The sequence below is a fragment of the Cygnus olor genome, chromosome 1 (assembly GCF_009769625.2).
Source record: "Cygnus olor isolate bCygOlo1 chromosome 1, bCygOlo1.pri.v2, whole genome shotgun sequence".
Classification (NCBI taxonomy): Eukaryota; Metazoa; Chordata; class Aves; order Anseriformes; family Anatidae; genus Cygnus; species Cygnus olor.
The window spans coordinates 53748520-53774592 of NC_049169.1; the positions used below are offsets into that span (position 1 = coordinate 53748520).

Genomic DNA, 26073 nt, shown 5'->3' on the forward strand with positions numbered 1-26073 from the left:
ATGCTGATGCATTAAGCAAGTCATTAAACTTCATCTTTCCCGAAGGGAAATTGGGTTTGAAATTAAGAATAACAATTTGTTTAAGTTTCCTCCAGTTGCTACAGTTGACTGGAAATATTAAAGTATGTGAGATTCTCTATGACTTAGCTGTTTAGGAAAAAAAAGAAAAAAAATTACTGTTATCAATCTGTGTACTTTAATATTTAATAAAAAATACTTGTTTTGCAGGCCTGCTTTCCTGAGAGATTACTGAAAAATCATTCACGGCCTAGATGCTAAAAAACAGTTATTTGCCTCAGACCTTACAGATCACAACACGTGGAAGAAAAATACCCTAACAAAATATCATTTTCTGTTCCATACAACAGCTTAACACTTTACCGGGAGTCTTTCAGTGAAGAGAAGAAATCAGTAAAACCACAGAGACGAGACTAAATTCCATACCGCATTTTTAAGACCTCAAAGTTTTCTATGCTTTTAAACATTGCATTTTGTTTCTTATTTCACGTTTTTCCATTACAAAAATGACAAAAAAAAAGCACAAAGCAACATACACAGGTGTCAGCTGGGCACACTCTGCTGTTCTGTGAGAGATTACCAATCTTCTTCTTCCTACACACACTGACAAAAATAAACTTAATATCATGGGAAACAGTAACATGAAACATGAATGTGAGCTCATACAGTGTCACAGACATGGTTCACATAGCTGCTTCTTGTGTACCCCCAGCCTTTTCACTGGCAGGGCAGCACAAGAAGTTGAAAAGTCCTTGAATGAGCGTAAGCATTGCTCTGCAACAGAACATCACAGTGTTATCGGCATTATTCTCATACTAAATCCAAAACACACCTCCATACAAGCTACTAGGAAGAAAATTAACTCTATCCCAGCCAAAACCAGGACAAGCTAATACAACTTACTGCCTGTAAGACCACTGAAACAGACAATTACTAGGTGGGCTTTACTCTGCATGGTGTCAAAGAAGCTGGGATATAACCAGAATTCCTAATGTCAGGAAAATGCAGGCAACCAAGTCTCAGCATGTTTAAGAGTTAGCAATACAGGTACTTTTAAATAAAATCTCTTTCACTATCACTGATGGATGCTGGACTCACTACCTGAAGAATAAAAAAGATGGTCCAAGCAACACTGTTACCTTCTTGCCTGGCAATAACAAAATCAGCAATAACTTCTAAAAAAAAAAAAAAAAAAAGAGAATGTAAGGTAACATGATTGCTTTTTTGAGCACCCAAGTTAGGATGCAGCAGGCTACTCTAACTGGACTAGTCTGTCCTCCACCCCACTGAGTTCCATTGCCTAAGGACCAAGCCTTGAATGTCACTGAGTCTTGGCTTCAGGTGCCTTGAAATGTTCAAGGTTTCAGGTAAGGGGAGGAAAGTGAGAGTTCTGGCTCCAGAGTTCCCAGTTGCCTCCAGCTCAGATCCAGTAAGAATCTGTCATTCCCAGCCATGCAACACACAACATTGACTGCTAGATTCCTACCAAAGGTATTCTAACGGCCTGTGGCTGAAGCCCCAGGTCACAGGAACACTACCACAGCCTGCTGTTTCTTTATTGTTTTGGAGTTCCTTGCTCCAGTGACCATCACCAGTCACACAGATGAAGCAGATGAATATGAAGGATAATGAAGTAAGCTTTCTTTAGGAAATAATGTAATAGAAGGGGAATTATAAACTCTGAAGAGATACACACTATTTAAATATATGGCAATAGTGTGTATATATATGGCATGAAGAACGGACAGGCATAAACAGCATCATCAGGATCATCAACTGGAGGAGATACTGCCTTTTCAACAGCTGACCTTTAAAATGGACCATCATTCTGACAGATTTCAGCAGTGTCATCTATGAAGCCAAACAACTGATCATTACCCCTCATTTCCACCCTTCAGACTCGACTGACCTTGAGTTACCTAAGGAAGAAGATGACAACTATGAAAATGTAACTTTTAAGAAAGAGACAAAACACTCTCGCTACAAGTGTTGTGTCAGACATTCAGTTTCACAGAAAACATCTTTTGGGAAGGACTTCAGCTGCTGAAAAAGAAGTGCTACAGCTAAAGACCCCGATGGCCCTGTGTATTTAAATTGTGTGCAAGTCCCTGCATGCATCCTATTATATTAATTCCTTATTATAGTCCTATTATATTTATCTTTTGCCCTCCCTTTGTACCATTAACCACTGCACTTTCAGGAACATGTCAACGGAGAGCAGGACATGCCTTTACTATACTCTTTCACACAGCTATGAAGGCACAGTCTCCTCTCTTACAAAAATAACAGTAGTTAAGACCACGTCAGAAAATGCTAATTAACAGCCCAGACTCTCTGCTGTAGCTCCAGCTCAGGCACCATCTTCTGCCTTGATGCTGATCCAAGAATCAGCCCTAGAATCTGTAGTACTCAGCTTTTACTCTCCACTGCAGTCATCAGACAGGAGGGCAAACTTCTCTGTGTGCTACTCAGGCTGCCCATGAAGTCACTGGAAGTGGCTCACAAACTACATTTGTACTATAAGCCAGTAATGGAAGAGGCCAGGTTTGATGAAATCAATTAAAATACTTTAATACTGAAACAACCTGGGAAGAAAAATTTGAAACAAAAAGCAGTACCCTAATTCCACATTGCACTTATTGCAAAAATGTCAGAGTTCGTAGTACACATTTACCTCATACAAAACTGTAGGATTCCCATGAAGGAGAGGCCCATAGCAAATGTAGGAATGGCCAACTACCCAGCCTAAATCAGAAGCTGCCCACCACACCTAAAATGAAATAAAAAAAAATAAGAATATTGATGTGTGCGCTTTTTTTTTTAAGACAAGTTCCAAAAACCGTATATGACATTTAAACAGAATTACCTCACCAGGTTTGAGTCCATATACAGCTGACATTGTCCAGTTCAGCATTACTGCATAGCCACCTGTTGGTCTGATTACACCCTAAATAAGAAAATTTAAATGTTTAAGACCATTTAAAGGATGCAATAATATGCCCGTCTTCAATGAAATTTGAATTTTTAGCAGTAACAGACTTAAAGTTATCCAATTCCAATACTCCTCACTTAATAAAAAGATCCTTTCTTACAAGTATATGCTTGTGCTAATGTTTCAACTGAAGAAGTAATTTTGGGAAGAAATAAAAAAAACAAGTCCTATGACAAGACTTTTCAGAAGACAACTAACAAAGACTGAAGCTGTCTCATTCAAATCAGATACAAATATTTAGTCAACATATGCTGCCAAAAATATAAGAGATCAAATCTTTACCTCATTTTATCCATCTAAATGTTAGTCATACTTTACACTTATTGTCTAGTCTCCCTGGATCCCAGTATCAACAGAGAAAAAGGGGCACCTGTGGAACAGCCAACGCCTAAAACAATTGGGGTGAATTACTCTCTCTGCATGCATGCATTATTTCAGACCTTGTCCAAGAACCTGGGCACCACTGAAACACATTAACTCATTAAAATGGAGATTGCCACAACAGAGAATGATTAACTAATGCTTTGTGAATTTCAGAAAGCTGTTTGCCTTTATTAGCCTCAGTCTCTAACTCAGTCTCCACTCTGAGATTAACAGAAGTTTTGCTATGAAGGTATCACAACCGAACAATTTTACTTGCATGATCACTTAGATTTAAGTCATACCAGTGTGATACTGGCTCCGAATTTGTGGTAGTGAGATCACTGCTGGTAAACCACATTCAGATTGAACTACTTTTCATAAAAGAATTATAAGAACCAAGCAAACACAGAGTTTGCTTTTAAAATAAGATCTTTTAAAAACAGATCATTAAGACTAATTGACACTTGAAAGCAAACATTTCCAAACAATGCCCTATGCTCATTTTCAACCTTACTCAATCTTAACTTCCATCTTCATGGGATTTATAGTCTCAGAACTGTTCAGCAACACAAGCCTCTAGAAGATGCCTAATTCCATTTAATGTGTAATGCCATCCATTACATCTCATCTATGAGAAGATTAGCTAATATGTAAATAACAAATAAGCAAAGACTATTCAGCAATAAATGCTATCGTAGAAGTGATATATTAACTAATCTTGCCATTAAAGGACCATCCTATGCTTATCTCAGTTAAAGTACAGAAGATATTCATGGATGGAAGACATTCTGCTATCCTCACAAGCTTTTATTGTATGAATATTTTGGGCTAAATGAAGTATATTTTTATATTACTACTATTTAAATAAACAAACACAATTTACTCCTGGACTTTGAAGTAGAAAAATATGAATAAATGAGATTAAAGCATTTCTAGCAGTGCTAATCATTTATAGCAGTGAGCTCCGGTAAACATTTTCAACCTTTTTAATTAAATATTCTCCTCAAGTGGAACTGCAAATAGGTTACAAACAGTTAGACTACAGGTAGTCCTTTACCTTGGGCAAGCCTGTTGTTCCAGAAGTATACAGAATATAAAGCGGATGGTCTGAAGGAACAGAGACACACTTATAACATTGTGCTTTTGAAAGCTCTTCTTCCCAGTCAAGATCGCGGCCTGGGGCAAGAGGAACATGTCCCTGCCCATTGAAAAACAGAAAAAAGTTAAAAGAAAAACAGATGGAATAAAATGTAAATGGGTCCAAAAAACCATACTATTAAATTTTCTGTACAATAGCAATAGTTCTATTTACTATGTAAATATTATGCATTTAAGTTTTCCCCATAAAATACAAAACCAAACTAGAACACATACATTAAAAAAATTTACTTGTAGAAGAGAGAAGACACATGGACTAAAAATATATCTGAAAGTTAACGGTAAGGCACTTCAACTGTACACTCACCAAGTTAGGTCGCCTGTAAATGAGAACTTTCTCAGGTTTGTTTTGTACCCTCGCAAGTGCACCTTCTAGCAGTGACATATATTCCACTTTCCTTTTCGGTTCAACTCCAAAACTTGCTGTTACAATAAGTTTGGGCTAAAATGAAGAAGTTAGACTGTTGATATATACATTTGCAATATATTTTTATAAAGTATATGTAACCTAATAACATGTTTTCCATGCAATTAGTTGGTTAACGAAACTCAATATAGAAAATCTATCTTCATATAATTAGAACCAGGGGTTAGATCAGTTTTCTAAGGAAACAAAGCTTGTGTGATCTTGCTGTCCATGCATCTGTTTTTTGTTCTGCAGCACTCCAATAACTCTGACACTCTTCACCATTTTCAACCAAATTTGAGCAACAACATTAAGTTCTTGTAAATTGCACAAAATCAGATCAGACAGAAAACCCCATCTCCATGTAGCCCTCCACTAAGGAAAAGTTCTACAGCGATGTCAACAATCACCTGTCCTAGTTAGCCTGCTTCCTAATTATCTGTCTGAACACAACTAACTATAGCACTTCGGTGGCTTTCTCAGCCTGCAATTAAATGACACAGGAGGGTAAGAGGGGGAAAGAGGAAAAAAGAAAACAAACAAGAGATGACAAAAAAATAGAAATACCAGAAAAGAAAGCTAAAGTCATAAAGCACATGAGGGAATTTAAGCTAGAGTCTTTCAAGTGATGGCTGCAGGATTCAGGATGCAAATCCCATTAAAATCAAATTTCTGTAGTTCTGCTTTGTTGGTTTGTTTTTTTTTTTTTTTTTTTTTTTTTTTAGAATAATTTCTATTTCCAGATGTGGATTTAGAAAATTACCAGCTTTTCCATTACATTTTTTATTAAATCAACCTTAGTAAGATGCTGATGCAAGATTTCCTAAGGCAAAAAATGTCACTTCACTGCATACGAACAATTTTGATTTAAGTCCCAAGATCAGTATTTTTATTTCTTGTATTTCAGGAAAGGGTAGCACCAAAGAAACTATATGTTAGAACACATTTTAATTATAGAAGAATGAGCCTTCAATCTCTTTGCTTTCAGAGTTTTAGAAGTATATTTATCTTGTGTACCTCAGTCTGATCCAACTAGTTTAGTAAACGTATGCATTAGCATAAATCTCATTAGGTAGGCACAAACCACAATGCCACAGTTAAGGTTTCATTAAGCTTTGCACAGAAGGCACAGATTGTTTTTTTACAATTTATTCTTAAAATTATTTCAAATAATAACAAAATGTTTCCTATCTAAATCTGCCATTCAGGGAAGTTTGCTAATTAGCTTGTACTCAAAATAAAGGTTTCTGATGAGCTTTAAAATTTCAGCATTTGTCATCTTTCCCTTTTGGGATGCAGTGATTTTGGTAAAAGATGATACAATACAATGCAGTTAAACTGAAAATTCATCCGGAGGCTACCCTGGAATTAGATATAATTAGTATGTTATTAACATGTTTCTATTCAATTGTTACAATGAACGACTGTTGTCAATGCCAGGTTTACAGTCATTTGTAAATTGTGCCCCCTCTGCTCATCAACTACTTTGTAAGCAGCAAGGAAGTCTAAATATAGTCAGTACTACATTGGCTAAGGTGATGTATTTCCCCAGTGAGGGTTATTGCTTGCAAGCATCATGGATCACTCTGCGCAAATCAAAGGTTCATAACTAGTTGTTTTCTAGTGTTTTACCTCTCTGTCTACTGATACTATTTCCCCTGTACCTCCACTCCCATATTGCTTTTATACACCCATTTCCCACCTCTTCCATGGCTCCATGTAGTCCTGCATGATAGATTATATAGAAACACAACTAGTATGATGGAAAAGCAGAGAAGTTCTGAGGTTTGCTGGAGAAGGAATGCCAGAGATAGTGAGCTGTAGAAAAAAAATATGCAGAAGTAGAAGTGAGAGAAAGCAAGGTCCAATAATACTAGACCAACAATTTTATTCTACTGTAAAGGCTCCTTCTACAAATTCTTCCATAGTGTCTAGCAGCACACAAGGCAAGGTTTAGAAGAAGCAATTAATGCTTTTAGCAGGCCAACTCAGAAAGCTGCAAAAAGCCCAAACTGAAAACAGGCAAGCTTTAGGTACAAAATGTCAGTACCACCATGAAGACGTTTACAGAGAGATTCTGCACTCAAGTGCCCAACCAGCCATTCAACACACAAAGCTCTTTCCATTTCTTGCCCCAGCCACACATCTGATCACAAGCCTGTCCTCAAATTTCTTGCGCTCTCATTGCATTGGTATTGCTCTATGTAGTTACATGAGCCATGCAAGCTATGCACATTTATTTCCGTCAGGTATTATACATTGCTGTACACAAAGACCTGAATCATACCATACAAGTAAAAAATAAAGAGCAAGATACTGCCTTCTAATCTATAATACATTTCTAAAAACATATTTTAAAAAAATAGTGCTTCAAGACAAGACAGGACTGCAAATATTATAAGGCAATTAAGTCTTAGCAGCTGAGCCTGCAGTCTTAATCATAGAATCATCTAGGCTGGAAAAGACCTTCAAGACCACCAAGTCCAACAAACCATCAACCTGACCTACTGAGTCCCATCACTAAACCATGTCCCTTAATGCCACGTCCACATGTCTCTTAAATACCTTCAGGGACTGGGACTCCACCACTTCCCTGGGAAGCCCGTTGCAACACAAAACCACCCTCTCCATGAAAAAATTCTTCCTAATATCCAATCTAAACCTCCCCTAACGCCACTTGAGGCCGTTTCCTCACATCCTACCACTTGTCATCTGTGAAAAGAGATGGACATCCTCATCACTGCAACCTCCTTTCAGGCAGTTGTAGAGAGCAATAAGGTCTCCCCTCAGTCTCCTCTTCTCCAAACTAAACAACCCCAGTTCCCTCAGTCACTCCTCATAAGCCTGGTTTTCTAGTCCCTTCACCAGCTTCATTGCTCTTCTCTACACACACTCCAGCACCTCAATGTCCTTCTTGTAGTGAGGGGCTCAGAACTTAACACGGTACTTAAGGCGCAGTGCCACCAGTGCCAAGTGCAAAGGAAAAATCTCTTCCCCAGTCCCGCTGGCCACACTATTTTTGATGCAGACCAGGATGCCATTGACCTTCATGGCCACCTGGGCCAAATGATGGCTCACGTTCAGCCAGCTGTCAACCAGCACTCCCAGGTCCTTTTCTGCCAAGCAACTTCCCAGCCACTCTTCCCACAGCCTATACTACTGCATGGGGTTGTTATGACCCAAGTGCGGGACCCAGCACTTAGCCTTGTTGAGTATCTTGTGACTGGACTCAGCCCATCGGTCCAGCCTATCCAGATTCCTCTGCAGAGCCTTCCTACCCTCAAGCTGATGAACACTCCTGCCGAACTTGGTGTCATCTACAAACTTACTGAGGGTGCACTCAATTCCCTCACCCACATTGATAAAAAAGTTTAACAAAACTGGCCCCAATACTGAGCCCTGGGAACGCTACTGGTGACCAGCCACCATCTGGACAGAACTCCATTCGCTATGACTCTCCAGACAATTCTTCACCCAGCAAACTGTACACCTGAGCTGCATTTCTCCGGGAGAATACTGTGAAAAATGGCATCAAATGCCTTGCTAAAATCAAGGTAAACAACACCCACTGCCTTTCCCGCCTTTCCCTCATCTACTAAGCAGGTCATCTTGTCTTAGAAGAAGACCAAGTTAGTCAGGCAGGACCTGCCCTTCATAAACCCATGCTGGCTGCTTCTCATCACTCCATGGTCCCGTAGGTGCTGCATTATGATGAGAAGTAGGTGTAACCATTTATAGCCACATCTGCGCACAGGACCTATGTCTTATTCAGAATAAACTATTACAAAATAACAACTTATTTTTTCAAGGATGCCTTATTAAAATCCCTGACTGCGTCAACTGTAAATAAGTGAGGAATACAGTATTTCTGACCTCAATGGAAGATGATAAAAGATAGTTTTGAATAACTTGGGTGTCTCTTATATTTTGCATTTCAAAGAACTGTTGTTCATGTGCAAATTGTAATTCTGCTTTAGCCTGAAGAGCTTTCAAAAATCATGTCTGAAAAAATCCATTATTCATATTTATTTTGCAGGGTTTGGACTTAATGTCTAAAAAGCCCTCTAAAATTGCTATATAATTATTGTGATTCAAAAAAAAAAAATCTGTTTGTCAAAGGCATAGCAACTACCTTATTAAATAAACATAGAAGCACTGTTCTTAAAACATCCTTCTCAGCTTTCCTAGTTTATTAAGATAAAGTGCTTAAACAAATGTCATGTTAATTTCTCAAAAGATAATTAATAATTAACTTTCTTCAAAAGCATCTACTGTTTTGCTATTGAAAACTACATATTCTCAAATTCAGATGAAATAAAATATTAGAAGAAATGCCTTTTCTCATACACTGAATCACTTCATCACAATTCACCATAGAAAGTCTAAAACACTGCCAATACCTGACAAGAGTAGAAATTATCAGCTGCAGGATTTTGCAGGATTCCCAGACCTATTTAAAATTCAAGTTAAATTAAGGCAAGCTGTTAAAGTATATGTAGGTTTTCATAGTCACTAGAAAGTGTCTGTTATTTAGGTCTTCTGACAAAACTTGAAGTTTGACCTTTCTTCTGAAAAAGCACCTCAAAGCTAGCTTTCTATTCCATGTCTTTAACTCTTTCTAGTTAATTTTTCCAAAATTAGGCCCTGTACTGCGGTACCTAATTCATACAAAAGCCTAATACAAATACTGGGGGGGGTTGAGACTGCTTCAATTAATATCTGAGTTCAGGAAAACACTTTCTATCACAGCTACTTATATTCATATCTTGAAGATAATCTAGTAGCGTGCAATTCACTTATCAAGGAAGTTTTACAGTATTGCATAACAGGGGAAAGGCTTGAAATTTAGTGTGCCTCTCCTCTTTTCTTACAGTTTCATTATATATCAGATGGATCAAAAAATAAAAGAAAATATTTAGCTCTGCCTTTTAAAGGAAAAAAAGGCAACATAAATTAAGATTTAATCCATGGCCTGCAGGTAGTAATTCTATAGATAACCATTAAAAAGATGTGCTACGTGACCTTGAGTAAATAATTTAAACTTTCTCTGTTTTCCTTTTAATGCATGAAGTAAAGACGGATTTACTGATGATTACAGTGCTCTCTCTTTTTGTCCCTCAGAGAAAGTCTACTGGGATTAAGTAGTTAACAATTGCAAAATAGTCTAAAAGTAAACATGCTAGATGATTCATATTGTAACAACTTTCATTTTCAACCTTCAAGTTTATTTTTTTCTAATCAAAACCTAATCTATTATTTTCCCCTAATCAAAAACTTCTATGAGTAAAAATTAATTTTTACAGCTTTTGAAAAAGTCAGGGAACAGGAAAAAAGACATGGAAAAACTGGACCTGTCTTTAGTCTCCTTCCAGCTATTTTTCATAAATCCAGAAAAGCACTTCAGCTATTCTACTAACTTCTGCTTTGTTAGAACACCAAACGGGGGTGGCAGGAAAGGGGAAATGCATTCAACTTTTTAAAATAAGTGCTTTCAATTTGCAGATATTCATAAAATTCAAACTTTAGGGATCTGAAGAGCACTTCGGCACACAAAAATCTCAGTAAAAGTTCCACAAATCCTGCAGACTTTACCCTGTATAACATTTCTTCTAAGCTAAGGCTTCTAAGTCTAGCCAACATGATTCAGTGATTATGGCTACTGCAGAGAGTCTGAATGATCCAAGCAACTGATCAAGATGTCAAAGAGTTTTGTTCATTGATAGAAAACAAGAACAGAAACTTCCAGTATAAACACTGTATACATATACATACACAAGCTATTAATATGCCAATAAAAGCTACTGAGCAGGTTATTAAAGTATTATATGCATTTTCACTTAAAAAGACTTACATAATGCTTCATAAACATGTTTAACTTGCGCCTAACTCGGAAGCCTTTAAAGCATTCACCTCTATTACCTGTGTTCTCTACAGAACCATTAACTTAAGACAATTAGCTCACTGGCTGCCTTGATTCTTGTACAAATTAGATGCAGGAGATAGAGCTGAAAAACTTACTACTTAACATGTACAAACATCAAGTAAACCAATGAAGTCACTGAGGGTTGGCATGATGTAGGCTGTTGACACTTGAGAAAAATGCTGGGTGAGAAGCCAAAATTTTTAAGGTGATGCTTAGTGGAGACTAACTGACAAAGAGGAGAAGAAAGTCTAAACGGACAGCAGTATGTTAAATAATCATGATTTTTTTTTAGAAATAAAAAACTGTACTTCAATGTCTGCTATACAAATACAACTCTTAGCATGCAAGTAGTAAGTACTTTGTTCACATTTCAATGTTAGGTGTTACAAGCAAATTGAGACCATGTGCCACACAAACGGAAATACTGTTATCCTTTCAGGGAAAAAAAAAAATACATATATATATATTTTGACATTGGTTTACATAAATAACTAATGCAATGGCATTTGTTGTTCTAAATATGTATTACCTTTGCGTGATCAATGCGAACAGCAAGCTCTTTAGAGGCAAATCCACCAAAAATCAGGCTATGGATGGCTCCTATTCTTGCACAAGCCAGCATACAGTATACTGTCTGTGGAATCATGGGCATGTAGATGACAACACGATCTCCTTTCTTCACACCATGTCTGACCATGACATCAGCTAACTTGGACACCTGTACTGGCAAAACATTTACAACATATTAAAAACTTATCCAGATCTGATGTTGCCCCATGAAAAACAACCGTCACACAATCCGTAGACGCAGAACATCAAGGAAGCAAGCCAGTAAGATAAATAAAGTTGATGAACAATGCAATCAAGGTTCAATAAATTTAGGACAATTTATATTTTTTTAAAACACTGTAATACACCTTTTTATATAAAATGAAAGTGGATTGACACAAATTATTACTATGTTATAGCAAAAATCAATAGCAAGGTTTTGCAAATTTTAAATGCCACTCTAACCATACATTCTTTTATCCAGCTCACTTACATTTCTCAATTTTATTTTTTTTTAATATATATAAGCAGGGCATTTCATAACACAACTTCTGTTCTACCTACATTTGAAACCCAAATCAATGTGAAGTAAGCTTTCCAATTTTCTATCTAAACTTCTCAGAACTTACGACAAGAAATCTTATACCCTGAGCCAAATGCAGGTACAAATTCAAAGAAACATAATTAGATTTAAGAAAACATTTTTCCTCTCATTTTCGAATTTCTAGTACGTAAAAGCCTAAAGATAGACTGTGTATGGGAGCAAAGAACTGGTAAACAAATCTGGACGCTCAGAAGCAATGTCAGTCATCCATATCACTGTGAGGAAAATATTCATTACCTCAAGAGTGTATAGTCAATGCTACTTTTGTGATAATGTACTATTTCATTAGTACACCAGGACAGTGCCTAGTAAGTCCTTTTAGAAAGTGAACTGGGAAGCCTGTAACACGCACTGTGCACTTGTAGCAGCATGGAATATGGCATCTTCTGAAGGAAAATCAAATTACTAATTCCCCAAGAGCAAACAACTTAACTGTCAGAGGTTTCTGGAGTTCAAGAGGCTGACAGTTGTGTGACACTCAGATAGTATCTAAACCTGCCAACCTCATTTAATTTTGTTAATAAACATCAGAGTTTAGAGAGGCAACCTGCTCAAGCAGGGAAGTTGGACGAGATGACCTCCAGAGGTCCCTTCCAACCTCAGGCAGTCTCTGATTCTGTGAGTGTAAGTAGAAGAGGTACAACTTAATTGCGTACATAACACTGGCCAATAGGTTAACGGGAAAAACTGTAGACTAGGAAGACACAGGGTAGACTAAAAAGCTATTACAAAACAGGACAGAAGTAGAAACATCCCAGGACGTCACAAGCTGGAGATTTCCACAAGCATGGTTACAGTCCAATCAGAAGTAACAAGAGCTGGTGTTTTGCTTGCATGGTCCTACACTAATGATAAGACTAAAATATTAAATTCTCTGAGACGTTCTTGGGATAGCTAAACACACATATAAATCTAAGTTCATAGCAAAGGAGTTGCACTGTTTTGCAGGGGAATTCTTCTTATCCACACCAGTAAAACACATTTCTTTGATAGGTCGCCATTCACTAGAAAATACCACAGTAAGTAATAGAAATTTTGAGATTCTGATTTCTTTCACTATCAATGCTATGTGAATCTACTCATATATGAGTATGTCACACCTTACCTACACTGTGTTATTCTTTATTTATTCATTGTTACATGTTAAATGTCAACTTCACATAGGTTAGGTTTTAAGTAAAGTTGAGACTTGTGAAAGACTCTTCCCTTTGGTTCCTATCAGCCTGAGGAGAAAGGAAAGGGGAGACAAACTCCTCAGAGCAGCAGGGGGATGTTGCCCGTAGAATGGAAACTAACCACTTCCAAGCCTCCAAAGCAAAAAGAGATGTTTGCAGTGACCCAGCAAATAATGCATGTGATGGGAACAGCCTATGCCACTCTTGTGTAAATAGGACAGGAGGGAAGGACCTTCTTTTTCAAGGATGCACCAGTCAGCAGGGTAGATTAGCTATGAAATGTTTTGCTTTCATTTATATTATTTATCAAATTTGTATTTTCTCTATTTAAAGAATTACTTTATCCCAGTTTAATATTTCAAATCCTAATGGCAATGTTACTTTCAGTAATTTACAGGCATTTAGGTGCTTTCTTCTATGATCGCACTCAAGAAAACATGGGGCAATAGCATCCAGTCCTGGAACGCAGCCCATGCATGTGGCATGGCATTACTTTACTGCTTCTCTCTTCAGTGGGACTTTCTGCAACGTAAGACAGTAACACCCAAGAGCTCCAGACACACCTGAGCTATGTTTGCATTAACTACACAGCTTATCCACAATCAAACCATGCATATTTCTACACCTCCGCCTGAGGATTTAAGAAAATGGAAACACAGGAGCCCCAGGCATGGCTTGCATTAGAAGGTAAGAACAGCTTCCCCTTTTCATAAACACTGCATAAATCCCTGCTGTTATTTTCAGCCACAAGACAAAGACTATGTTTATAAGGCAAAGTCATCAGCATACCAAGCTGCAAACACACATAAACTAATGTATGCAACTCATTCATAACAGACCTCTCACATTAAACATTAATGATTACCAGAAGAAAATATATTTTAATTCTAGACCTATTATTATCTATCAATATGCTATCAAGTACAAACACAAATCAACATGGCTTGGACATCTATACAACTACCATTTATAGCCATACCACTGGCATTTAGTCATTTCTAGATAAGATCAATGAAAATAACTGTAGGTATGGATAACAACTTTGTTTCCAAAGGTAAATTCCTTTTGTATACTTCCCATTGTGAAAATATTAAAATCTGAAAGCTCATTTTAACAGAGAGAAAATGTCAACTGATCTCAAAGAATCCTAATCCTCATCTTTGCTGTTTGTGAGACTCTCAAGCAGCATGTAGACAAAAAGGCCAGAGGAAACAAAAATAATATTTAATGAGTAATTCTATATCCCATATAAGTAATACTAAGAATAGTAAGCAATAAATAATTAAAGACAATGGACAACACATTCATTATTATTTTGATAATTATTACTGATGCTGAAAAAAGGCAATGTTTGCCTGTGGATGGAAAAGGCATGGTTTAAAGATCATAATTAGTAATTTTGTAATAGAAGACTCCCTGTGCCTGTATATGAGCTACATAACTTTGATACTTGGCTGTATGAGGGAAACGGTGAAGAGAACTGCATATACTGAAGTAAGTTTTCTTGAAATGTACCATGCATAAATTTTATTTAAAGCAGAATATACGTAGCATGTTGCAGGCAGAAATCACATCTTCCAGGCAAGCTCACTAGTTACTTGTTTGTACTTAACCTCCCCACTCTGAAGAGCTCAATGTCACCAGAGGCATTAACCCAATACAATATGTGGGTAGCTTTGATTTTCCTTTTGTCTTTTCCTTCATCCTTCTGACAGCTAGTGAGCATTTGCCCTACAGAATAAAACACTGTCTTCATCTGCAAGTATTTGGAAGATTGTGGAACATCATAAAGAAGGTTTGCATTGCCCTTAAGACTGATGTGGAAACCCTGAAACGTTCAAGCAATCATTCTTCCTAAAAGGGAAAAAAAAACAGTGTGAGTAGTGACATTTCATTAAACTGTTAAAAGCCATGAAACCTTCCAGTTTGGTACAGTGTGTTGTCATTTATGGTTTACATTAAGACAGCATACTTTATCACTCAAGATTTTACAGTTGCTATTTTCCTACCAGTATGCTATTTCTCTGCTCTTCTTCAAAGTTTAAGACTGCTCTATCCATCCATCTTAATATATTTGACACTTCAGTAATAAAATGACTTGAGACAAAGTGTTATAACAGGAGGCTGAAGTAGGTTTTCAGATTTGAAGATCTGGACTTAAATTACACTTATGTCAAATGCAAGCCTTAGTGAGCACAGTTTTGTTTTCACCCTGCCACCAAACAAATACTATAGCTGTATTAGCAGTTCAGGTTTGGAGAAGTAGCGCTGTTCTGAAGTAAATCACCCAGCCGTCCCCAGTGGTTTAAAATGCAGTTCAGTTTTGGTCCATGCCAGAAGAATTCTGTTTAGAAAATACTAAAGCAGAAATTCCACTCCAAATGCTCAAAAATTAAACTCCAAACCTGACTGTGTTGAACTGCGTGGGTCTCACCAGTGTCAAGTCCCTCAACACAAGCTAAACACAAAACGATTTTTCAAATACTGAGAGCTCCTGAAAGACCCTGAAGTGCATCTCATGCTGTAAAAATAGTCATGTCACATTAAGCATTCCTCTAAACCAAGGGCAGCGTTCTCTTCAAGTTCTCCAACATGCCATTCTTGGAAGGCTACTAAAGAAAGTAGTCCTTTGCTGCTAGCCCCCACATGCTGATCAACCTCTTCACTCTTCCATTACTCCTTTGAATTATCACTTCCTCCTTTTCCTACTGCTGCAAGAGTTTCTCCAGCAGATGCACCATCCTGTTGCTAATGTCAAGCCTGCTGCCAACCAGGAGAGGATGGACAGGTGGTGCTGCATTCATTTCACGCAGATGAAGATGACATTCTTAAACACGTGGCACAATCATGCTTCAAAAGTGGCTTGGTGCACATGCCCCTACCACAGAGATCTTCAACAGATCTTCAGGGGAGGGGAGAGCACTCCACCAAGTCCACTGCTCATTAGGCTACCTATATCCTTCGTCCCAGGATCAACAGTCCAGGGAAAAGCGTGCCACACACACCTGCCAAGTGTTGCACACGTCTGCATCGCACAAGCACCTGAGGACCCCCAGGAGATGACATGCAGGAACGTCCCCTTGGCCCACTCTCTGCCACACCAGGCACTGGGAACCGTAAATTCAATGGTCCAGATGCCTGCCTGCCTGCCTAAGTGCGTGCACTCCTTTCCTAGACGTGTATGCAGTGTGGGATTGTGTTTAGGAGCTTTTTTGTCCAGTCAGGGCACTGGTCCCAGAGCTGCAGAAAGGCAATGCAAGTTTGCCTGTCAGAGCTGTAATGTCTTGAGATGATTCCCCAGGGGCTGTGAAGGAAGTTCTGTGGGGCAACAAGCTCAGCCCCCACATAGCACAGCCCCCACAGGTTTCTGCACAAAATTCCCCTGCACTGTCTCTTCCTCTCCTCAAATGAAGTATATGAGGGACCTACCTAGTGGTTGTAGTGGTGCACATACACTGCTCCACAAACAAGAAAAAAATGTAAGTTGGGATGATTTTTATTGCTTTCTAATGCAGGCAGACAGCTACTGGGATTGTGGTTAGTTGCAGTAATTTCTCCTTCCTTCTTTCACATGCCAACATGCTCTTTAGATTGAGGAAAAGCTGGGGACTGTGGGTAGGGCACAGATACAGGCCCATCTTCCTCCCTGGTTTGGGAGACCGGCTGTGGAGCGTGCGCCTGCTAGAAGGGCCTGGGATGGGACAGGGATTCTCTAACAGTCACCAGCTTGGCATGGATTTCACGTTTGATCAGAAGCAATGCCACAGCATCCACTCAGCAATTAATTCAGCACGGTTTTGCTTCACTCTGCCAATACTGCACCAAATTCTACATTACTGCAGGTATCCCTGATGTTGACATGCTGCAGTGTAACACATAAGTCAAGGGAGTAGTATAACGCTTAAGGTAGATCAAGTTCCTGCTACTTCAGATCTCTAAGGTGATTTGGAAGTCTTTTCTGTGGAATGTGAAAAACCCACGGCACCACTCTTTGTAAACTCCTGATTAGTCTCATCCTTTCCAGAAATACTAGTATTGATATTTTTGAAGAGCTACTCTTGTACATCATAGTTAAATCTTTCTAGGACGTTCATTGAAGAATGAATTTTGAAATTTAAATAGGATAATGAAAAACAGCATTAAACAAAAAGTCTAATACATGGTTCTAGCAAGGTAATTTTGCTTTACCAGACAAACAGAATAAAAAGTTTGATTGTCAGTCTCCGTAGGATTTTCTGTCTGTATTCTAGTTTTGATTTTATAGCACTTCATTCTAAGAACAAATATCTTGAAATGAAAGTCATTATTTCTAGCTAAGAAGCAATTGTCCATTTTTTCAAGGCAGAAGGCAAAGAAAGAAGATGGAGTAAAGCATGTTGAATGAGAAAGACTACTAGAAGCAAAACAACCTGGGTGATTCTTCAGTCATATATAAGAAATTACATCACAACCCAGTGCTGATAACCCTGAAGCCCTTCTCTCTCATTCATATTTTTGTAACATTCAGTGCTGTCAGAGACTCAGCTTGGGGGGAAGGAGGTCTGGATTTTAGTAATCCTGTCAGGTTTTTGCACTCAGAAATTATTTATTACAGCACTGAATTCAGCACATTAATTGTGCATTGTTTCTGAAATAATGACCAAGAGAAATCATATTGTTTTCATGTACAATATCTGTCAAGTGTCAACAACTGCAAATAATATGGCATTCAAATTCTTGAGATTTTTTTTTATTATTATTTTTTAGCAAGGAAGGCAGCCTACAGAAAATAACCCAGTAATGTAAACAGAGAGGTATTTTCACCCACCTAACAACCTTTGTCTTAACCTGAAAACGGTAGTACTTTCCAACACTTTCCAATCAGAAAATTTGTTTTTAAATGAACAGAAGACATTGCTCCCTATTTTTTTTTCTGGGTATATCTATTTTTCCCTAACACTACAGAGATTCAGTAACATTTCTAAAAGAATTCATGTCTCCCTTATCTTTTCCTGGCATCTCACTACTGGAATCAGAGACTATCTCAAGGTATACCCAAAGCTTACAGCTACATCCCCATTTCACTGTAATCAGTTCGATTATGTAATCCACATTTAAAAACCTGTAAGAGGCATCAGTAAATAAAATAAATCCAATAGGTACATTCTGGAAGACTGTCATGTCCTTAAGTTTCATCAGAGCCCTACTCTCCACATTTGCAGCATTCCATCTATAACAGCATATAATTAATACAATGCAATCATATGCACTATGTAAAATTTCACTTTAAAAGGCCCAAGACTTTCCAAATATAGTTGCACAGAGTATCAGCACAGAAGATCTTGTCATTATTTGTATCATTAAACTGCTGAAATTGTCCTGCAATCCTTCTACTCCAATTCTGAAAAAAAAAAAAAAATTGTTCCTCAAAGGTTGGACACTAAACATCCACAAGCTGCCAACATTTCTCTCAATTATTTACAATTCAGTGGTGCTTAACCTTAAAATTGCAGCATCACTGTAGCTCTTAGATCTGAACAACAGTTCAACGAGTAAAAAGGATAAAGGTAATCTGAAAGCAACAGGCTTCCTGAGGACATAGCTCAAGCTATCCCACCCTCCCTAAGGAGTTGTATTATCTCCAACCAAGCACCTATGTCATTTTTTTCATCCTTACCATGCGTTTGATCCTTGGACAAATAATCCAACCTGCTACATAATTCTGCATCTTCCCATCCTGCGACCCACAGTTATTCTACGTAACTTTTAGTTAATCCACCTATAAAGTCCTCTTTTATTACCAAAAGCCAGAAAGAAATCCATCACCTCAAACCCTGATCTCTTGTAGAGACATTTTGAACAGGCAGCCTCTCTGAAAAGATACTCTCAGTGAAATAACAGCTTATTGGCCTGGCAGGCTACTAAACATTCATTGGATGGATATAGTTCAAACTACAGTCCGCACACAGATTCACATTGAGGGGTATTTTAAACTGGGAAAGGAACTCTAGAAAGGAAGTGAAAGGTTTCTTTCACCTCTGGGGTATTACTAAGCCTATTTGTCAACTTTGTTCATACATCTGGTCTACACTCATACCAGTCTATAATGAAGCATGCAAAGCAGTGACAGTCTATTTCAAAACTACAGCATATAGTACTTTTGGCTTACATTGAGCAGACCGAGAACACAGCAACAAGCAATGGCAGCGGGATGTGAGCCAAACACTGTAAGGCATGCTTCATAGTGGCTTAGTAGGTCTTTTCCCAAAATCTTTCCTAGTCTTTACAAGATCTATGACACAAAACACACCAGCCCATGTGTCTGCAATTTTCAGCCAATGTCTCTGTGGGTATGTTTGTTACCTGGTGTTCAACAGTTACCAGATGAACCAAGTTAAATTTATTCCACAAGAGTGGACTAGAAAGATGCAAATGAGAAGTTATTAATCCCAAACCCTGCCTTTCACGATCATATGCCCTTTTGATTAAGGAAAATAACAAACTGTACAGAATTCAGAAACAATATTAAGATAGGACTCAGCTACCAGCAAGATTACAATGAACTTCTGAGTAAGTTCTACTACATACCCCCAGAAAACTTCAATCAGTTATCCCATTTGGTTTATTATGCTCAGTAAGAGCACAGATGGAAGAAAGTATGTATATGTATATTAGCAAAACTTTGTCATTTTGCATAAAATGTTCCATGCCGTAACGTGTTTAATGTGCTTACAGAAAACACGGATGCACAAACTTAGGAGACGCCAACATCCACCCTAAAAAGTGAACCAATGCTACTTTTCAAGTGCTGTTTAGAGGCAATTTCTGCAGAGGGAAGCCCACAGAAGATATTTTACATCAAAATGATGTATTCATTAAAATAAATGAATAGGTATTTGCATACATATACTTTTTTCACTTATACATATACATTTATATATGGCACATGACGAAATTGCAAATAATTACAATTTATTTATAGATAGACATAAAAAAAAAATTAGACGAGAAGCTGTACCCTCTTAAAGCTGCCTGATTTCTTAAAACACTGAAATAGTGGTTTTAGCTCCAGCATACTGCATGGTAACTTTAAAGTTCAGTTTTGGACTTGGTAAATCAACAAAAAAATGGTGAGGAGTAAATATTTTCTATATTTCTCTTACACGGTATGGTACAGCAGAGATGTATCAGTTTTTGTGTCTGTATGATTATTCTTTTCTTCCAACAGTGGAATACAAACCTCACACACCAAACTAGTGTATTGTGAACTTCATCTAACATTTTAAAAGTAGGTTTGCATTACGTGTATCTGCAGTACAGTGAGTATGTTCCATCCACTGTAATGCATCTTGCACTCTGAAATTCATTAAGCAAGAAGAGAAGTTTGACTCCAAAATTTCTTTGTGTTCAGTGTTAAGTGCAACTGCTATATATAACTAGAACAGAAAAGCAGAGCAAACAAAGTTAAAATACAGCATTTGAACAGGAAATTCAATTTAACTACCAATTATAGCAACCGGCATGGGTTGGGCCTGGTTGAGGGTGGCATCAGTAGGTGACCTTTGGTAAATGACAACATCAGGTAATGAGGCTGCCAAATTATCAGCACAGAGGAGCAGTGTGAGGCCCACAAGCAGCTGATGGCGGTGACAGAGGCACGCGGAGAGCCTGGCACTTGGGGCTGATGCTGAATTAGGCATTCACCACCCCAGACAGAGGCTAGCTGCATTGGCCATGCCAGTCGACAGTTGAAATCCAAAGGCCTTCCAAACACAGTGCTAGTGCAGGCCATCAGCACCCTCGCTATAGCCTCCACCAGGCATGTGACACAGCTCTGCCTGGACCTGCTTCCTGTTCACTTGGCATTTGGTTTCACACTCCATTATCTGCAGCAATAGCCAAGGTGTGCACCTTCATTTTCACTAGAACAGCATTGTTGTTCTTTGTAGCAACTCAGTGCCAAGTGGCTTGACTAATATTTTGCTTTACCTTTTATATAGGAAATAAGAACTGTTAGGAGATGGAAAAAAAAAAAAAGAAAAGAAATTCAAGAAAGAAAAGTTCAGAATTTAACTGACCAGGACAAAAAAAAAAAAAAACTGCAGGAAAAAAAATGATATTTAAAGGAAGATCAAAACTTCTTAGATGCTCTATTATCAGGTAAAAGCAGTGAAGCTTATAGATCAATAGTGAGCACAGCAAAAGGAATAAACTAGCAAGGCAGACCACTTCTGCCTCCCTAATATCTACCTGCTGTGCAGTATTTCCAATCTATTTCCAGTAACAAGGTTATTCTCAAACGTACCTGTTCAAGAAGTTCCTTATATGTTATTTTCTCTTTGGTATTTGTTACAGGACTGTCATAAATAATGGCAACGTGGTCTCCTCGTCCATTCTCAACATGACGATCTACAGCATTGTAACAAATATTCAGCTCTCCACCTACAAACCTAAAAAAGAAATTGAAAGTACATTACAGCCAACCTTTCAAACGACTAAGACAGGGTTGATTGTTATTGTTGTTTTTTCTTTTAAGGAATGAGAGCGTGCAATTGAAGTATCGTCCATAAAATTTTACACTCCATTCAGAGAGTCGTTTTTTATTCTATAACCCCACAATTTACTTAAAAAGCTACATAAACCAAGGTAGGTAAAAGAAGTAAAGTACTTATACCTTAATTGACTTAACTAAGAATATGCTAAACTGGGTCTTGATTTAACTTACTTTGCCTCAATCATTCTGGTTTTTATAGCTACGATTTCAGGGAACAAGACATACATTCACGTAAAATAATTTTGACATTATGAAAATATCTTGTTACGCTTTGTACTGGCATGTAAACTTATCTTTTAAGAAGAACGGGTTCAGGACTCCAAATGTTCTTATTCACATCTTGGCAGTAACAGCTACGCATACACGCATCTGTATCTAAATGAAACTGACCCAAACGGTCATAAAACCTTGTAAATTTGTCTGATACTCATAACGCATTTCACATTACCATGTTCTACATCAGTGACTCAAAAGCCCCTGTAAAGTAGTGAGTCATAGTCTCTTCAACAGCCAGACGTTTACAGAAGAATCTTATCTTTTAATTAAAAACAAAAATCTGCACAAACACGGGTTTCATTTTTATTATACAGAAACACAGAAAAAGAAAACTCAAGTGTAGCATAATCCTCAAGTAAGAAAAAGAAGGCACCACGTGCTACAATGACAATTAGCTCAAAGATGACACAGAACCTAAGAATAAGCTTTCTCAAAATAATGCTCTCCTTTGTGTTTTTCTATCTGCACAGATCTATGTACAGCAAAAGAGCAACACACAGAAAAAATAGAGTTGAGAGTCTCCAAAAATTCTGCGGGGATGCTCACTGTCATAATGTCTTGTTGTAATGTAAAAAAATAAAAATAAATGCCCTGAAGTAACCCACTACCAGTTAAAAGAGAGCATTTTCTTCCTTCCTTCCTGTTTTGTACAGGACTACTCTAAATTAGGATATTTGATGTATTATTCATATATCCATATGAACACAGGCCATTGAATAGTCCCTATTGTCAAAGAATTGCAGTTATTAAAGCAAAACCAATTAGGATGTTTGGATGTAGCAAACTTTTCCTGTGACTCCTTTACAATGCCATTAATAAGGAGAAGGTGGGAGACCAAGAAAGCAAAAAAAAAAACATTCTGTGCTATAAACCTCTTCCCATAAAAGAGCTATATGAACAATAAAGGCTTGTCAGTTGCTTCAAGTAATACAGATAAACTCTGTATTACTGTCATAAAAGCTGTGTAGGCTCAGGTCATCCACTGATTTTTATATTGTATCTCTGTGTGACGATGTGAACAATGCAAGAGCAGAGCACAGTATCTGGGTTACCATGCATTGCTACTTAAGAACGGTGGAAACACGAGCGAGTAGCAGAGCTTGGATTCCCATTAAGCTATGCAGCAAGACCAACGTTATTGAAGACATTTTTTAACTACTGCTTGTGAACAAGCCAAAAAAAAAAAAAAAAAAAACGTGACTGCAGGCTGAAGCAAAACCCAAGGCTCTGCGCCGAGAGCTCCGGTGCCCAGGTCAGAGGGAGGGAGGGAACGCAGACTGCCACGGAGTGGAGAAAGCAGCAAGGCACCTACTGTGGACACAAGTGCAAGTCTCTTGCTTCTCTACTTGTCACTCACAAACATGCTGGAATACCCCATTTTGGCTGACAAATTAAAAAACGCCTGGCTTTGAAAAGCTGCCCGGTGCCGCTACAAGTTTTTGCATATTCATCTTCTTGCCAAAGAGATGAACATCTCCGAAGAACACCAATTTGCTTGAATAAGCTTTAGCTGGAAAGCAACAGCAGCATTAAAACAGGCCCCAGTCCTGGAATAAGGACATTAATTTAAAAAAGAGATCTAGAACTGAAAATAAAATATTCCACTAAACTGCAGAAAGATATGGGATGGATCTGCAGGATGTTTGTAAGAGTTGCAAGTGAATCTTGCCATAAGCAGGGCTGTAAAATGCTAATCTGTTGCTAACCAGACATTTACCTCAATACAGCTTATGGAGCAAATTCCAGCCTGAAGATCTTTTCTTTAGGCTCAGTTCCTAAAGCTGGGAAAGGAATAACATTAAACAAATGGAGCAGAGGAGAAGAAAAAGAGAAACAAAAAGAGTGAACAGTTACAACTCCAATACATAAAAGAAACTGGATTCAGTTCACCACCAGCCTCTTGGAAGAGCTCCTCTTCTATCCACTGATGCTACTGTGGAAGAAAAATGGCAGGGTTGCTCCTGCCAAAATCACAGCAGAATTTAAATGTGGTTATAATACCAAAACAGCTTGCTTCACAGCAACTTCTTAAGCTCGCGTTCTGCCAATATCTACCTATCTTTTTGGCAAGTCTTTTTTCCTGTACATCCCTGACAGCAGTAGCCTTTGGTAATCCACAGGACGCGTAACTTTCATCCAATAACGCATCCCTGTAACAATTTCAGTGTGGTTACCGCACTAGGACCCCCTGAGCCCCTTTAAAGCCACCTCCAGCCTCAGCAGGAATTCCTGCCTCCCTGGTCTGGGGCCGGCGCCTCCCATCTCCTGCAGGTCTGGCAGAGCTGCCCTTGTTGCACAACCAGGGATCTCAAGTACAGGCACTGACTTTTCTTTAACCGTTCTTTAAAACGACTGAATCTTTAAGGGGAAGGAGAAGGGGGCAAGGAAGCACTGTTCACGTTCTCCTACTCGTGACAAGTCAGGTAGTTAGGTCTTCCATAGCAGGACTCCGGTTACATACAGCTTAACATCTACTGTCTGTGGCACGGAAATGGTTTTTACTGCATTCAGAATTTTTTCAGATCTGTCAACAGCCTACTTGCTAGTAACAAAATAAGTATAATCATGATGAAGGCAACGCATAATTAAGCCTAAATTCAAATATTCAAAAATTATGTTGTAATTTCCGACAATATCTGCTATCTTCAAAATCAACTAGCTGTGTTTTGTTTCACTCAGAAGCAAAGATAATTAAGAAGAAAAATGAAGGATGATAAATGTTCTGAATAAACTCAGCATGTATGCAAAAGAAAAAAACTACAGTACAATTATTTTGCACTTTAAATGTAAAAAAAAAAAAAAAAAGTGTATCGCTAATTCCTGTAATGCCATGCACAAACGCTTCTCCAGCCTGAGTTCCCAGGAATCAACGGGATTTTTTTTTTTATTTGTTTAGATGAAGTCTAAACAAAAGTTGAATGAAGCATTAAACAAAACCACTACAGTATTAGATATTTTAAGATAAAGGTATGTTAACTGATCCAGCCACATTTTTTTAAAGTGTCAGTAACACTTAAATAGCAGACAGGGTAACATTCCTGAAGCTCAAAGGTGATTTCACATAATGTTTATGTCATGAAGAGACATGAAGAACACAGCTTTCAAAATTGCCGTCTACCTGCATTAGTTAGGAAAAAAAACGTTTCTACTAACTTTATCTAACAAGCCAAAATGCTTTAAAAAGACAAAACCACATCACTTGTAGCCAGCAAGCTTATCGCACTCATCAAATCAACTTACATTTGTTTGACAGGATCTGATAGAAAAACCATGCTCACTAGTGTGTATCAGATTCTTATCCCTTAACTTTTAAAAAGTAACTATCGTTACTTTTTCGTTATTTTGTTCAGGAATGCCAAGGAGCTTCAGTGGTCCTTAATTGTGCAGGCAATCCTACTTGTCCTTTCTGACCAGTGCCATGACCTTAAAACCCAAGGTCAGTGGACCACAGGTCTCCTTATCAATCCACTTTAAGACTCCTGACCGTTATACAGCCACGATAACTTAAAGGGATTTATGCTGGCTGGGTGCTGCTTAACATTCAGCTTAAGAGATAAAAACAATTGTCACTGTGAGAGCTGCCACGCAGCAATCACAGACACCGATAAGAAAGTAAGTTTCCACACTGCTGGTTCTGCGTCTCGCTCTGACAGATTTGAGTGATGAGTATTTTTAATTATATTTTGAGAATGCTTAGTATTTTTAAATTAAAATCAAGCCAGAAAAACATTAAAAAGGCAAAGAACATCAATGTGCCAAAGACGCCCCCCATCCTGCCTTGCCGTTTTTATCCTGGATTAGTTTCTCTTTGAGAAAAGTTCAAAGAGAATGATGTAAATTTGCTGAAAAAGAGATGACGGCGGTCATGACAAAACTTTAACAGGCAAACTGCTTTCTAAGAAGCACTGAAAATCTTTTCCCGAAGTTTGTAAGAAGGATGTCCGTTCTGTCTGAGCAGTCACTGCTCACCACGTGTATGTACATACCAGGCTACTAATGCTTTTGCTAAACATTACCTTATCGTGCCCTCGAAGCAATGACCTACTCAGCTAATTTCTAAGGTTAAAAAACTGAAA

General features: G+C 38.1%; 1 protein-coding gene across 1 annotated transcript in view; it reads right to left on the bottom strand.

Moving 5' to 3' along the window:
- The window catches only part of LOC121070810 (acyl-CoA synthetase short-chain family member 3, mitochondrial-like), a 71491-nt gene that overhangs the window by 44682 nt on the left and 736 nt on the right, over positions 1 to 26073 (bottom strand). Inside the window, exons 2-7 of the mRNA XM_040558501.1 lie at positions 21473 to 21617; positions 11390 to 11578; positions 4839 to 4973; positions 4431 to 4571; positions 2885 to 2965; positions 2693 to 2788 (exon numbers count right to left, since the gene is read on the bottom strand). Of these exons, the coding sequence (XP_040414435.1) occupies positions 2693 to 2788; positions 2885 to 2965; positions 4431 to 4571; positions 4839 to 4973; positions 11390 to 11578; positions 21473 to 21617 (787 nt within the window). The remainder of the gene's footprint in view (positions 1 to 2692; positions 2789 to 2884; positions 2966 to 4430; positions 4572 to 4838; positions 4974 to 11389; positions 11579 to 21472; positions 21618 to 26073) is intronic.